The sequence below is a fragment of the Poecilia formosa genome, unplaced genomic scaffold (genome assembly GCF_000485575.1).
Source record: "Poecilia formosa unplaced genomic scaffold, Poecilia_formosa-5.1.2 Scaffold20, whole genome shotgun sequence".
NCBI lineage: Eukaryota > Metazoa > Chordata > Actinopteri > Cyprinodontiformes > Poeciliidae > Poecilia > Poecilia formosa.
The window spans coordinates 821,470-835,603 of record NW_006799959.1 but is presented as its reverse complement, the minus strand read 5'-3'; the positions used below and the strand labels follow the sequence as shown (position 1 = coordinate 835,603).

The following is a 14,134-nucleotide window of genomic DNA, read 5'->3' as shown; positions in this document are numbered from 1 at the left end:
CATTCCTTTAGTGACACATTCTGCAGATTTTTTATTTAAGAACTTAAGCCTTTTTATACAATATTATATTAACAATACATGTAAAGATGAAAAAAAAAAGTCAACTGGATAGGAAAGCAGATATTTTATTTTTGTAGGGTTGATCTGTTGATTGTTTTTTAACTAACCTAATAATAACTGTATAGAAAATGTGCTTAATATGAGTTTTTTATTTTATAATTTATTTCATTTTATTTTTGCTATGAAGTTTTCATTAAACGAACTGTGGCTTTAAAATCAAGATGGAACTGTGAGAAGATTATTCTCTTTCTTCTACTTTCTTCTTTGGGGGAATACACGTTAGCGTCGGTAGCTTTACGGTCAACTTACGTTTATCGATAGAAGAATTATCGTATTGTGTTAAAGAAAATCCCTTTTTAAAAGTACACATTTAAAGTCCAATGGTAGTTAACTGAATTATTACTGGGAATCATCTGGGCGCTCTTACCCAAGATAATACCCCTCCCGACTTCCCTTTGCAACCGGAAGTTTTTTTATTCTTCCTGTTTACATCCAGGAGCCTGCGAGCTAACAGCCTAAAATAATCGGCTGCAGGATTTCTAGCAAAATGCCTGACAGTTGATGAGTTTTATGTGTTTATTGTTGCTTCCTGCTGGTTTTTGGGGGGACCATGGCTTCAGCTCGCCGGTTTTGTCTCTGTTTACCGTCGCCGGTTGTTGTGCTGCTGCTGCTGCGGTGGCCCGGGCTGCTGGTGGCCGCAGAGCAGGTCGCTTTGGTGGAGGTTTTTCTGGAGCAGCAGCCCGCTGTTAGCACCCTGCTCCAGGGGGAAGTGGTGGAGTCAAGCCGAGGTAGTAAGAGCTCAGAGACCCGGAACGAGGAGGAGGAGGAGCAGCTGGAGGGGAACCTGGTCTTGGTGAGACTTCCTGATGTTTTATGAATGTTAATTTATGATGTGGAAAGTACTAAATACACATGCATTATATATTATGATCTACATATGGATCAGAAATATTCAAATTAAATTTGGCAAGGTGCGAAAATAAATATATTTTCCTGTGTTTAGCTTCTTGTTTTTCTTTGTTACATCGTAAAATTGTTTTGAAATTGATGTAAATGTGAATAAACAACTCTTTAATAAAGAATTGGTATATCTAAAAGCTGTATATTTAATATTCGAAATTTTATTATTAAAGCTGCAGTAACTTTTGTATTGAAAAATGTTTTTTACATAAGTGTCGTGACAGTGTGATATGAGACAGATAATCTGTGGGGGAAAAAATCCACCTCGTCCCTGAGCTGTTATTGCTGTCTAATGAAATGCAACAAAAACAACCAATCAGAGGCAGGAGGAGGGACTTAACGCTGTCAATCAACCTCGTGAAAACCATCCATGGTATTTAGTGGTCGTGCTAAGGCTAACTAGCATTAGCATTCACAACAATATCTTTTGTTGTTTGTAGTCATCCCTGGGAGAAAGCAGGGAAACTCCATTATTTTCACATATTAGATGTTTTACACCAAGCTGTCACAACAGTGACAGTTTCAACAAGTATAAAAGAAAATATGTTTTTTTTTTTAATTATTATTATAAAAGTTACATACTGCAGCTTTAATCATAGAAATATTCAGGTTATCAGAAAATCAAAATTATTATTATTCGTCAATCAAAACACCCAAGTTAATATCTTCTGAATCTCCCCCAAACTCTTCAAATGGTGCTTCACATCTATCCCTATTGCTTTAGCAAAACTTTTTTCTTCCACACATTTTCCTTCCACTAAACTTTCCATTAAAAACGCTTTGATTCAGCCCCTATAAGCCTGCAGATATTATAGTTTAGATTAAATGATTGTTTGTTTTCCTGTCTCCAGGTTGGAGACGACGCGACGCAGCCAAGCGAAGGAAGAGACGGGGGAAATGGCGACCGGCAGGAGCCGTGGATCGGCGTTGTGCCGGTGGAGATGGACGACAGCAAAGCCTCCACTGGGAACCAGGAGTCTTTTGCTGATGCAGTGGTTAACAAAGTGAGAAATCATCCCAAGTGCAGCTTAGTTAGAGGGTGATTCCACCAACCTGCAGGAGGTTTCAGCTATCGTTTCTCATTGATTTTTGGAGGATTTTGGTTTTTAAGAATTTTGTTGTTTACTTGTTTTTGTGCACAGATGAAGCGGGCGTTGGTCCTGGGAGCGTCGGCGCTGATCATCCTGGCTCTGAACCAAAATACAGCTAGCGAGGTGAAACGTCACACTGGTTCTGATGTTCTCCAGTTTTACAGGACAGTTTAGTCCTTTAAAGAGACTTCGTAATTAATTTTATTTGTTGTTTTGTTGATTTGTTTTGGGTATTAAAAATATCTTCCAGTGTTAAATGCTCATTAGAATTTAAAGTTTATTGATTTTTCAGAATATGTTCCTGCTTTATTATTACCGTTATATGAACTCAAAAAAACAATATTATCATTTATCATGATAACTTCTGGGACAATTTATCGTCCAGCAAACCTGTATCTGTCTCATATTATACTGTCATGAAATGGTGACAGTTTTAATAAATATGGAAAAAATATATTTAACAAACATATGACATGTTGATTCCTATTTTGGCTGCAAGCATTATTTTTCTTTCTGAATAGTTTGTAAATATTACAATAAATATGAATGAAATCTGTGCTGATTTATCGGTGCAGCACTAATTTTGGACCTGGTTCTGTTTAAATGTTTGGCCGGTTTGGATTTTTCTGTGTTGCAGATGGATTTGTCCCAGGTTCTGCTGTCCAAGCCCATCATTGTGATCCAAACATCAGAGAATGTCACCAAGCTGATTGGAGCTCTGCTGAGGTACAGAAACGCTACGCAACCACAGCCACACCAACCTGATCTAGAAAAAAGTATTTATTAAAATATTTAGATTTATTAAAATATTTAGAAAATCTAGATTAAAATATTTACTTTTTAATTTATTATGAAATTCTGCTTTTTATTTTTAAAATTCTTGCTTTTTCTTGCAGTATTTCAAATCTGTTTTATTTTATTTTTTAAATTGTCTTAATCGTTTTTTTTTCTAACTTTGAAAGACATGTGCAAGTAAAAAAAAATCTAGATTAAAATATGTTATTCATGTATTATTTGTTATTCTAAAAATAAACGGTATTTTCGGTCATACATACACACAAATACTGTAAACACAAATAATTCCTAATATTTCTAAAGTAGCACCAAAACCCCCCACAAAAACCACAGAATCGTGAATTTTTCCGATTAATTAAGTCTTCAGGTTGTTTATTATTTTATTAGTTTGATTAAATGGCATTTACTTTATTATTACTGCAGGGGTCTTCGGGCGACGGCTAAAATCACATATGAGACGATCCTACAGGACAACTTGGTGAGCCTCTTCCTCGCGGCTGGCCGCGTGTTTCCAGGTTCGCAGCGCCCCCAGTGGTGAGTGAGCAGATGACAGGCTGACGGAGCTGCCGCTGTGTTTTCCGGGCAGGGCGCCACGCTGACCCTGTGGTCCAGCTGCGGCCGGTCCAGAGGCGGCCTGTACGGAGAGTGGCAGGGGGTCATCTGCACCGGCGAGAGCAACTCTCAGGTCCAGGTGGGGAGGCGAGAAAAACAAAACACACAAAAAAACCCGTTCATTTGTAAAGCTCTGTCTATCTAATCCAACTGCCGAGATATTTTGCTTTCAAAACAACCAAAAACAAAAACCAAAAAAGAACTGATATAGAGCCACTAATGTCACATAATTTTTTGAAAAAAGAACATAAATTTAGACTCATATTAATTCACATTCATTCAAAAGATTATTATAATGGTTTAGGCAGGATAGAGCTCCTGTAGCAGTCTGTATTACTGTGAATTTGAAGACACCTCTGAGTGAAGACTGTTTTTCTAAGACAGTCTTAAAAATGTGGATATTTTTTTATTCTGTGGCATAGAAAATGTAATTAATAAAAAGTTAATTTAAAAGCATATTACTGATATTTTTAGTCTCATTCTTTGTGGAAATCCTGTGGAAGAAGATTAGGGCCACCGAAATAAAAATTATATTCTGGCTTTCATTTCAGAAGAAGAAGTCAGAATTCTATGATTAACGTCAAACTTTTGAGAAGAAAATTCAGAATTCTAAAATTGAAACCAGAATTCTGACATTTAAATCAGAATTCTGGGATTAAGGTCAAAATTCTGGGGGGAAAAAAGTCAAAATTCTGAAAAAAAAAATCTAATTTTATCTCAGAAGAAGCAGTCACAATTCTTAAATTAAAGTCAAAGTTGTGAGGAAAATTCAGAATTCTGAAATTTAAATCACTATTCTGAGATCAGTCAAAATTTTGAAAAAAAAATCAAATAAAATAAATAAAAAAATAATTGAGATTAAAAGCAAAATACTGAAAAGTCAAAATTGTGAGAAAAAAAGCTATATTTATTTTTTGTAAAATTCAGTGCAAATGTTACAGAAAAAAGAGAAACTGTGAAAAACCTGGATTTGTTGTTATATCTGTATGTAATTACCTGGTTATTTTTAATAATGAGGCGACACGCCCCTGGTCTGATCTGTCGGGAAGCGTTGTGTGTTTCAGACGCCGTTTCTTCTTCTCTGGTGGTTTCCAGAAGTACCTGCAGCAGCTGTGGGACACCGTCCTGCTGGTGGCGCTGATCCTCTGCACCGGTGTCATCGTTCAGGCCCGCTGGCAGTACCAGGACGACAACGACAACCTAGAGGTACAGCTGATTACTTCACAGCGGCTGCACTGTAACAGAATAAAATCACTTCAAAGTCAGAGGAAGTTCGTAACGTGCATAGATTTTATTAGAAAAGCTTTAAAAAAATAACCAGACCATCAGTGGATTTAACTGGATAAGTCACTTCCTTTTACCAGATTTAAACTCCTAAAACATAAAACATGTCTCCCCTTCCTCCCAACGCTCCATCCAGTAATTCTGTGTAAATAAAAATTACTTGGTGAGGTGTAACTAAACCCCAAAACTAAATATTTTTTGCTGATAAACTGACTAAGCAGGTGGAATTTCTGCAGAGATTTTCACAATTTATTGAAATTTTGTTTGATTCTGTAACATTTCACTTTGAAACCGCCTCAATGCTGCCCTCTGTGGGTTGAACAGTGGCTACTGCAGTCAAACCTTCTCCAAAAATACAGAAAAAAGCTGCCAGATTTGTTGCTCATCCACCTCTTGGCCACACTCTAAAATCTATAAAAATTGTGGAATTTTTCTAAGTTTGTTTAGGGTTGAGTTTCACTTCCACAGGGAGATTAGTTGCACTTTACCTTCGTCCATGTTTCCATGTGGTGTGTTTCTGTTGAACGTAATAAATAACACAGACCAGCTCCTACAGGTTGTTGTTGGTATTAGTTATTTATTTACAAACTGTTTTATAAAGTGATTTCCCATTTTTTACCTGCAGAAACTACATAAAGAACCATTTGTTCTGCGCCTTCTTGTTGGTTTTTTCAGTTAGTTGTCACTGTGCTGAAGTAATATTTGTTACAGAATAGAGGATTGAGTACAAAACGTGGAATTATTATTAATTCGCCTCTAATGTTTTACAAATTTGCAGAGATGTTTTAGAGACTTCTGACATTAGGACATAAATTTGATCTGCTTTTGTATTTTCTGTTGCAGCTTCTTCCCAAGCAGGACGTTCTGAAGAAAATGTCATCGCTGAAAACCAAAACGTATCGTCGGCCCAAACGCTGGTGCGACCCGTCCCAGCAGACCGAGACGGAGAACTGCGCGGTCTGTCTGGAACCTTTCAACAACAACCAGGTGTGTTAAAAATCCAGCAAAACTTTATTTATTACCCCAAACGGAAGCTAAATGTTCATCATTCAAGTGTCAAAGAGTCGCTTTGGATGACGATGCTGCAGGCAGGAAGGAGCCCCAGTAGCAGTCAGTCTTCAAACGAACCAGAAGAGGCCTCTGACTGAAGACTGTTGCTGTTTGTCATTGCTGCTCAATATTCAAGCATATTAACAATATGTCAGCAAAATCTTTGACATGCGGATAGAAAAGCCTGACTTGGCATAATTTATTGTTTTTCTCTTTCTACTAAAAACTGGATGATAAAAGTCTTCAGTCTGGTGTTTCAGTCTCAGCTGAACCTTTAATTTCTAGTGGCCTTTATTTGAAAGTGAACTGACAGGAAAGTAGAAAATGAGAGGGAAGCCATGTCAAAGGTCACCAGGCCGGGAATCGAACCTGCGATGGCCGCGTTCAGGACTAAGGCCTCCTCATGTGGGTTTTGCTAACCCTGCTCCCCAACTAAGAGACTTTATAATTTGTTTCTGTTGTTTTATTTTGGATATTTAAATGTTCTCCAGTTCCATCATTAAATGTTTATTAGTATTTAAAGTTTATTGATCTTTGAGGATGTGTTCTTGTATTATATTACTTCAAAATGGTCTAAAAACAACATTATCGTTTATCGTGAAAACTTCTGGGACAATTCATCGCTCAGCAACTTCTGTTAGTGTGACAGGCCAACTTCCATCCACACTAGAAAGATTTTTATAATGAAACTGCTCCACTGCCTCATCAGCTCCCTTTGGTGCTAGCAGGATGTTGGAGTAGGGGATACGATCTCTGCTCTGCCTCTTGTGTCCTCAGTGTCTGCGGGTGCTGCCGTGTCTCCATGAGTACCACAGGGACTGCATCGACCCCTGGCTGTTGCTGCAGCACACCTGCCCTCTGTGCAAACGCAGCATCCTCGGTGAGTCCCCGCCTCCTCCCCGTCCGCTGGCCGGATCCGACCCGTCTGAAGAGCTTCTGCTCCTCCCTGCAGGCGCCGTCCGCAGAGACAGCTAGCAGCCGCCGCTCCGCCCGGACCTCGTCCCGACCGCGCCGCCCTCCCTGGGAGCGGATCTGGACTCCAGGCGGCAGAAACTCTGCGTTTTGGATTCCTGCTGAGCTTTAACGTCTGTTACGTTAAAATGTGTGGAATCTCTGCAGCTGAAGTCGGCTGCCGAAACGTTTCGACGTGTAAAAACTATTTATTCGCTCCATGGACGACGACGACTTCTTCTTCTTCTTCCACACGCTGTTCACTTTAGCTCCTGAATGATGTCAGTAACAAACATGTTCATCTGATTTATTTCCTGCTAAAATCACTTCTGTGCTTCTTGTTTGGAAAATTAGCAGGTTTTTTCCAGGGTGAAAAGATTATTTAGCTTTCAAAATGATCCGTACTAAAACCTAAATATAAACGACAGTGGTGTGGAAAAGTGTTTGTCCTCTTCCTCATTTTGTATTTTTTGCATGTTTATCACAGTTCTGAGTTTCAGGACATCAAACCAATTTAAGTATTTATAAATGAAGGTGTTAGAAATCCAGATGTTAATTTGGATTTATTTCTAGTGATGTCTGGACTGTGTGAAAAAGTTTGGTCCAAAAGCCACAAAAAAATCTAAATTTAAACAGATTTAAAAACCACTAAAGCTGTTTGTTTATAATCCTTCCACCCTGGAAAACGAAGATCCAAACTGACCTGACAAGAGTTAAAGTGCTGTGCAAAAGTCTTAAAAAAAATAATTTTATTGTTAAATTAAAGTGTATTTAAGTGTAGTTTATAAAGATTTTATAGTTATTCTCTTAACTTTGGCTCCTTCTTTCAAATCTCATCTTTCCTCTGGTTTCATGCTTCACATTTTTAGCAGCAGTCTGGCAGACAGATTAGTTCCTCTGTCGTTAAATTTAAGGAATTTGCAGCTTCCTGTAAGGCACCAAACCTGAAATGATCAAATCTACATAAGAAATTTCTACATTAATGTTTCACATTTAAAATCAGTAAAAGTCAAACGTTTGTTTGAACAGAATTTTCCTTAATTAAAAACCATAAATTCAAATTACTAAAATTATAATATTACAAAGTCAGATATTAGTATGAAAGAATCTTGGGCTGGAACGATTAATTGTGATTAATCAATGACTGGAATAACAGCCAATTAATTTAGTAATCGATTGATCATTAACTGGAGTATCCAGACACAGAAAAAGGTCATTTGCTGAACATTAAGCCAAAATTGTACAAAAAAATGTATTAATTAAAGAAGAACTTTATCTGTAAATGTTTTACACAGAAATTCAGAGCCAGTTTTACCTTCACTGGATTAAAAATCCATAAAAATCTGATATTAAGCATCTTTCTCCATCTAATTATTAATCAGTTAATCTAAAAAATTAACTACCAAATCAGCCTCAAACTGTACTGATGTGAAGCAGAAAGTATTGAGCTTTTCACATGTTGAAGTTAGAAATATTTTTTTGCATTCACTAAAGAAAAATATTTTATTGCATTTTAGGAACTAAAATGTTTACTTTTTTATTTAAGAAACTGAATTATTTATTTGCACCTTTTAATGTATTTTTAATATTTTATAAAATAAGTTTTAGTGGTTAAATGTTAAAAGTGGTTAAGTGGTTAAAAACACTATCAGCATAAAGTGTCAATTTCTTTTCATCCGATTTATATAGTGATTGGCTGCAACTCTAGTAAATTTATAAATAAATCATGTAGATTTTACTTTTTTTTTTTTACATCATATTTAGATATTTTTTGACATAGAAAATAAAAGTGAAATTAATCTAAAATTGAAGTTTTTCTTCCTTCTTATTTTTGGCATGAATTTACTCCCGTAATGCTACAATCAGACCAACAGTCGACGTTTGAGTAGAAATAAAACCTTTTGAGTTTAAACAAAACAAATCAAACAAATCACAGCTGTAGGTCAAAGAAGCTGAAGACTTTTGCACAACACTGTAAAAAGAAAAGGTCTGCACAGTGAGGAGAAATTGGTGTTAGGAGCTTCATGCACGCCCCCTGCTGGTGACTGCTGTACATGCAGCTCTTAGTGACTCCAGACGTTTCTGCTTGGTGGGATCAACGTTTTCACTTATTTTGTATAAATCTGGGTCAGATCTAATCACCTAAAACGGTTTGCAATTTTTATTACAAAAATGTTTTGTACATATTTGTTAAAGCTGCCACCATGTTGTGACAGATAATCTGTGAAAAGGTCAATCTCCATATTTTAGCTGAGCCATTACTGCAGTCTGAAGAAAGGCACCAAAACCAACCAATCAGAGCCAAGAGGCGGGGCTTAGCGCTGGCAACCATCCTCATGGAACCAACGGAAAAACCGTTAACCGCCAACAAGCCAAGCCAAACAACCAAACAACCGGAAGCTAACAAAAAACAAGAAGGTGATTGACAGCGCTAAGACCCTCCCCATAAAAATATGTTTATGTATAAGTTATACTTTTATGCATTTTACCACAGATGAATCAAACTTGAAAGATGTCAAAACTGCATTATTTATTATCTGCTTTTGTTTTTTATGTCATGTCAACTCCAAAATAGTAATAATTTGCCTTTTTACAAAATGTTCTGACAGATAGATGGGTTCTCTGTGTAGAAAATAGTTTGTGCATGGCAACATGACGCAGCCTGTGCTTCCAGACGTTTCGTTCTGACCCGGTTCTCGCGATCAGGAGGGGGCGCTCACGCCCACTCTGATTGTTTGGTCGGCTGATGTTCTTCCAGAAGAAGGAGAGGAAACGCTCTGTGACGGAGGAAACGCTCTGCGATGGAGGAAACGCTCTGTGACGGAGGAAATGCTCTGTGACGGAGGAGACGCTCTGCGATGGAGGAGACGCTCTGCGATGGAGGAAACGCTCTGTGACGGAGGAGACGCTCTTTGATGTCTTACTTGTTTACATCTTTGGATCGTAATAATAAACCAATTTGTTACTTGGCAAAAATAAAAAGTCTAATTGTGATTGTGGTGAGCAGAGGAAGGAAATCAGTGCTGAAATAAATCATTTTGGTTTAAAAAAAAACAAAAGGTCCACAGAGAACGTTGTGGCGACAGACCAGAACCGGGTCAGCCGGACCTCCAGATCAGGAGGGGATCATGCCTTTGTTCCTCTTGCGGTCCGCCATGGAGCGCCGGTTGTGGTTGCTCACGCGGCTCTTGTTGGTCTCCTTCTTGCGTCGGTCCAGGAGCGTCTCCGTGGTCTGTCCCTGGCCTTTGGGTCGACCCACCACGTTACTGGACCGCTCGGGCCGGAACCTGGAGGAAACGAGGGTCAGAAAGCTGCAACCACAAACCGAGCGCAGAATCATCCAGAGATTATAATTCAGGGTGATTTCACGGCTGATTGGGTTCAATGAGAAGAAAATCTCAACATTTCCAGCTGCTGCGGTTTACTTTCTCACTGAACTGAAGGAACCAAACTAAAAAACCTGTTCCCCTCCTGGCCTGAGGGGGCGCTGCACCAAGAACTACTTAAGGAAACGACACAAAAACCTCTTAAGACACTGAGCGAAACTTCCTTCTTCACCAAATGTAAACAAAAATGGAGTGGTGTCAGATTTTAGCAGCTTATCTTTCATCTTCGGTAAAAAAAAAAAACGAGACGTTTCTGCTGCTAGCGCTAGTTAGCGTGTTTGTTTTGGTTGTATTTATCCAGAATCCCCTAAAAGAATCTTATTAGACGGGGAGCCATCCTGGATGAACTTGGAGGTGCTTACCCTTTCTTCTGCTGCATGGCAGCTCGTTTGGCTTCGGCTCTCTCCCTCAGCAGAGCCGGGTCCTGAACGAACTGGTCCCGGTTCACAGGGTTCTGAAACACAAAACCATGCAACAATGACGCAGCTTCCAAACTGGTACCGGCGTCGGCTTCTTCAACCCATTTAACAGTGCATCATCAAAAAATGCTCAATGTTAGAACGTTTTCCATTTGTTTTGGTTCTGATTCTCAGTTAACTCGTCAGATTCTGAGTCAAAACTACAGAAACGTGGCTCAGCTATCAGAGTTTGGAAATACATTCAGGAGTGTTATCTCGTTTAAATAAGATTTTAAAAAGTTGTAATAAGATTTAACATCAATCTGCATTTTTAGATGTTTTTATATGTCGTTACAGAGTCTGGTAGTAACTAGTTACATTTACTTTAGTAACTTTAAAAATAAAAGAAATGGAAACATGACTTCAAAACGTGAGTCACTTCATTACCTGTGAAACATCTTCGTCTTCATCGTCTTCCTGCTCCTCTTCCTCTGCTTTGGTTCCTTTCCTCAGTACCTGAGGGACGGTGAATGGCCTGCAGAGAGAAAAAACAAGTTACTAGTTTTTCCTTCACTGTGTCGGGATGTTAAAGCTCCAGTCAGAAATATAAAACACACTCGTTATCAGCATTAATGTCATGGCGATCTTTGATTTCTGAACATCAAGCACTTTCCAAACCTTTAACAGTGAAATTCAAGCATTTTCAAGGATTTGAAGCACCTGTAGGAGCCGGGCAGCGCCTTACCTCCTGCTGAGTAAACTGTCTCCGTCCAGGTCGTTGGCTCCGACCTGGTTCATGTCGTACGTGTCGTCGTACTCGTCGTCGTAGTCGTCCAGGTCGTAGGGGTCGGTGCCGGCGCCGCCCGACGCTCCCGGCTCGACGGCGACTTCGTCCACCACCGTCTCGTACATCAGGTACCGCGCTCGCTGCTCCGCTATGTGCTGCTTGTCGTCCAGCATCTCTCGGGCGCTCTCGCCTTTCCTGCAGGCGGAGAACAGAAAAACCTCCTGAGAACTGCAAAAACACAAAATCTCAACCAAGTATTTTTATCTAGTTTATCACACGTCTTAGTTCATTTGAATTAAGACAAAACTAACTTACAAGTAACTTTTCAGAAAGAATTATGAGCCTGTTTTAACTCAATAATTCCTTAATATTCATGAAAATCTTCTAGTTAAACTGGCAGATTATTTCACTTATAGCAGGACATTTTTCCCATATTACAAGGGAAATAATCTGCCAGAGGAACTAAAACATTTCATCAATATTAAGGAATCATTGACTTAAAACAAGCTCATATTTCTTGCTCAAAAGCTACACTGAGCTACAGAAACAAAGGTGGGAGAGAAAAAAAATCCAGATTTTCTAAAAATTAAATCTCCAAAAACCAAACATTCGATTGATCAATAAAATGTATTAATCGCCCAGTCGTGCGACATTTAGATTTGTACGACAGCAGCTTCCTCTGCTCCTGTACCTCCTGCCCTTCCAGACGCGGGACATGTCCACCTGATTCTTGCGGAAGACGTCGAACTCGTCGTCGTCGAACACGTTGGATCGGGTGTTCAGGACATCTGGGAGATCCTCTTTCACCGGCCTGCAGACGAACATTACGCTCCAATCACACAAAACGACACAAACAAAATCGTTCTGCATGCCAACTTTGCTGTCATCTTAAAATGTCTGAGTAAAACAGAACTGCAGGTTTTATGACATTTTTGTTTGGAACTTTTTTTAGTGAGAAATCATAAAACTGTGGTTAGTTTGAAACCCTTCGACTCCAGCAGAACCTGTAATGTGAGAAATCTGAGACGGCGTATTACAGTCCTATTAGAAAGAAATGCAAGGAGAACATTTCTGCCAAATTACTCAGAAATTCTGAGATTAATCAGAAAGATTTAAAAGTTGAATATTTGCCAAAAGAAAACTCAAATTTTGAGGTTAACATTAGAAAGTTTTAGAAAAAAGTTGTAAATTTTTGAAATTCTAAAGTTGAATCTCAAAAAACAACTTGAGTTTAATCTCAGAAATTTTCTAGAAATTAAATTTGGACATCTCAAATCTCCTAAAGTCAAACATTTGCTAAAAATAAACTCAAATTTTGAGATTAATCTTAGAAATTGTGAGTTTCAAAAGTCAAAACTTTTCTGAGCTTTTGTAAGTTTTCTCATAAATTTTGAACTTTTCAAACTCAAATTCTCAAGATTTTTCTAGAAATTTTCTGAAATTATTAAACATTTCTCAGGTTTTTCTTGTGAAGTTTAGACTTTTCAAATTCAGAAATTTCACATTTTTTTACAGAAAATATCCGAAATTAATCTCAAAATTCTGTTTGATGGGAAAGTACTACTACTTTTTTTTTCTACAACGGCCCGAATACCAGGTCATAAATATCTAATGCAAAATGGGCCTGAAGAGTCTTTAAACAGTCAGACAGTGTGGCGCCCCCTAGTGGATGCTGTTGTGGCCTCAGGAGGCCGTACCTCGGCATGGTTCGGTCCAGTTTCTCCAGGCTGGGAGCCAGTCGGTCCTCCAGGATGTTGTTGATGACCAGCTCAGAGTTGTAGCCGTATTCCTGCAGACACGCCAGCAGGAAGCCTTCGCCCAGGTCAGGAAGCAGATCCCTGATGCAGGACAGGAGCGACTCGAGCTCCGGCCCGCTCACAGGACACACGGCGCCCTGGAAACCCAAAACGTTTTGATGCCATGTTACTGTTCTGTACGGGAAGAACTGTAGAACCAAATCCTTCAGCCTTTGTGTCATATTGATCCATCTCATACGATCCTAAAACTGAAGTTTGTGGCTGAAGCAGGAAAATAAATGACATAAAAACTTTAAGGGGTGTAAATACTTTTCTGATGATCTGAATTTGTTTCTAAAAACAAACACAAACACTGTGACGTCATGCAGCTGCAGATCAAAGCGCTCACGTTGTCGCCTTTCTGTGGGGCGGCCTCGGCCCCCTCCAGCCTCTCTCCTCTCGACTCTTTGACCTCTGGTGACCCGAAGCCGTCCGAACAGGCTGCCGCCGCCGCACCCTGATTGGCTGGCGACGAGGAAGCGCCTTCGGTCTGTGGTCTTCGTCGGCCCGTGGCGTCCCAGGCGCTTTCCACACCCTGCAGCAAATACAACGTCCTCGTCTCGTCACTGAGGGAGAGTTAAAGAAGAAACCGGCTTTTCCCAGCATAAAGCTGCAACATAAACTGATATTTAAGAAAAACTCCTGGAGCTTTTAAATCTTTAAATGGACAAAAAAAGGATGCATGACAGGGAGAGCTTGCTGCAGGAGGCTGATGTCGTCTGAGATGGGAAACTCATCGTCGTAGTCGACTAGAAACCTGGAAAACAAAAAAACGGGTCAAATTTACCACCAGAGGGGGCCGATTTCTGAAATAATTATTTTTCGTTTAGCTAAAGGAAAATAAAGCTGCTTTGCATTAAAAATTCTATTTTCTTTTGGTTTGTAATTTCCTCCATTTTTTTTAAATGGAGGAAAAATCCACCCAAAATTATAGAAACATTTTATTTTTATGTCATGAAGAGTC

The 14,134-nt window shown here is 39.1% G+C and overlaps 2 protein-coding genes across 3 annotated transcripts in view; one reads left to right on the top strand and one right to left on the bottom strand.

Annotated features, from left to right (window-relative positions):
* Nucleotides 1-350: 350 nt before the first annotated feature.
* On the top strand, nt 351-7,614 carry rnf215 (ring finger protein 215). 2 transcript variants are annotated; one of them, XR_001661563.1, is made up of 10 exons: nt 351-913; nt 1,872-2,024; nt 2,163-2,234; nt 2,749-2,837; nt 3,330-3,384; nt 3,493-3,597; nt 4,583-4,724; nt 5,646-5,789; nt 6,630-6,732; nt 6,805-7,614. XR_001661563.1 is itself a non-coding variant. In XM_007547365.2 (10 exons), exons 1-10 carry the CDS (start codon nt 671-673, stop codon nt 6,825-6,827), a joined length of 1,098 nt encoding a protein of 365 aa, XP_007547427.1. In that variant the 5' UTR covers nt 355-670; the 3' UTR covers nt 6,828-7,614. The 2 variants fall into 2 exon arrangements, 1 of the variants encoding a protein (XP_007547427.1); XM_007547365.2 differs by having other exon boundaries at nt 355-913; nt 4,614-4,724.
* Nucleotides 7,615-9,308: 1,694 nt separating this feature from the next.
* Nucleotides 9,309-14,134, bottom strand: part of ascc2 (activating signal cointegrator 1 complex subunit 2) — a 13,582-nt gene continuing 8,756 nt past the window's right edge. Inside the window, exons 12-19 of the mRNA XM_007547364.2 lie at nt 13,853-13,927; nt 13,520-13,736; nt 13,072-13,268; nt 12,066-12,185; nt 11,333-11,569; nt 11,035-11,122; nt 10,552-10,643; nt 9,309-10,090 (exon numbers count right to left, since the gene is read on the bottom strand). Of these exons, the coding sequence (XP_007547426.1) occupies nt 9,919-10,090; nt 10,552-10,643; nt 11,035-11,122; nt 11,333-11,569; nt 12,066-12,185; nt 13,072-13,268; nt 13,520-13,736; nt 13,853-13,927 (1,198 nt within the window). The 3' untranslated portion in view covers nt 9,309-9,918. The remainder of the gene's footprint in view (nt 10,091-10,551; nt 10,644-11,034; nt 11,123-11,332; nt 11,570-12,065; nt 12,186-13,071; nt 13,269-13,519; nt 13,737-13,852; nt 13,928-14,134) is intronic.

Excerpts from the sequence above, each read along its gene's own strand:
- rnf215 (XM_007547365.2), top strand. The coding sequence starts at position 671 with ATGGCTTCAGCTCGCCGGTTTTGTCTCTGTTTACCGTCGCCGGTTGTT. Across the intron at positions 3,385-3,492 it reads CGATCCTACAGGACAACTTG|GGCGCCACGCTGACCCTGTG; the intron begins GTGAGCCTCTTC and ends TTTTCCGGGCAG. Across the intron at positions 3,598-4,613 it reads AGAGCAACTCTCAGGTCCAG|AAGTACCTGCAGCAGCTGTG; the intron begins GTGGGGAGGCGA and ends GGTGGTTTCCAG.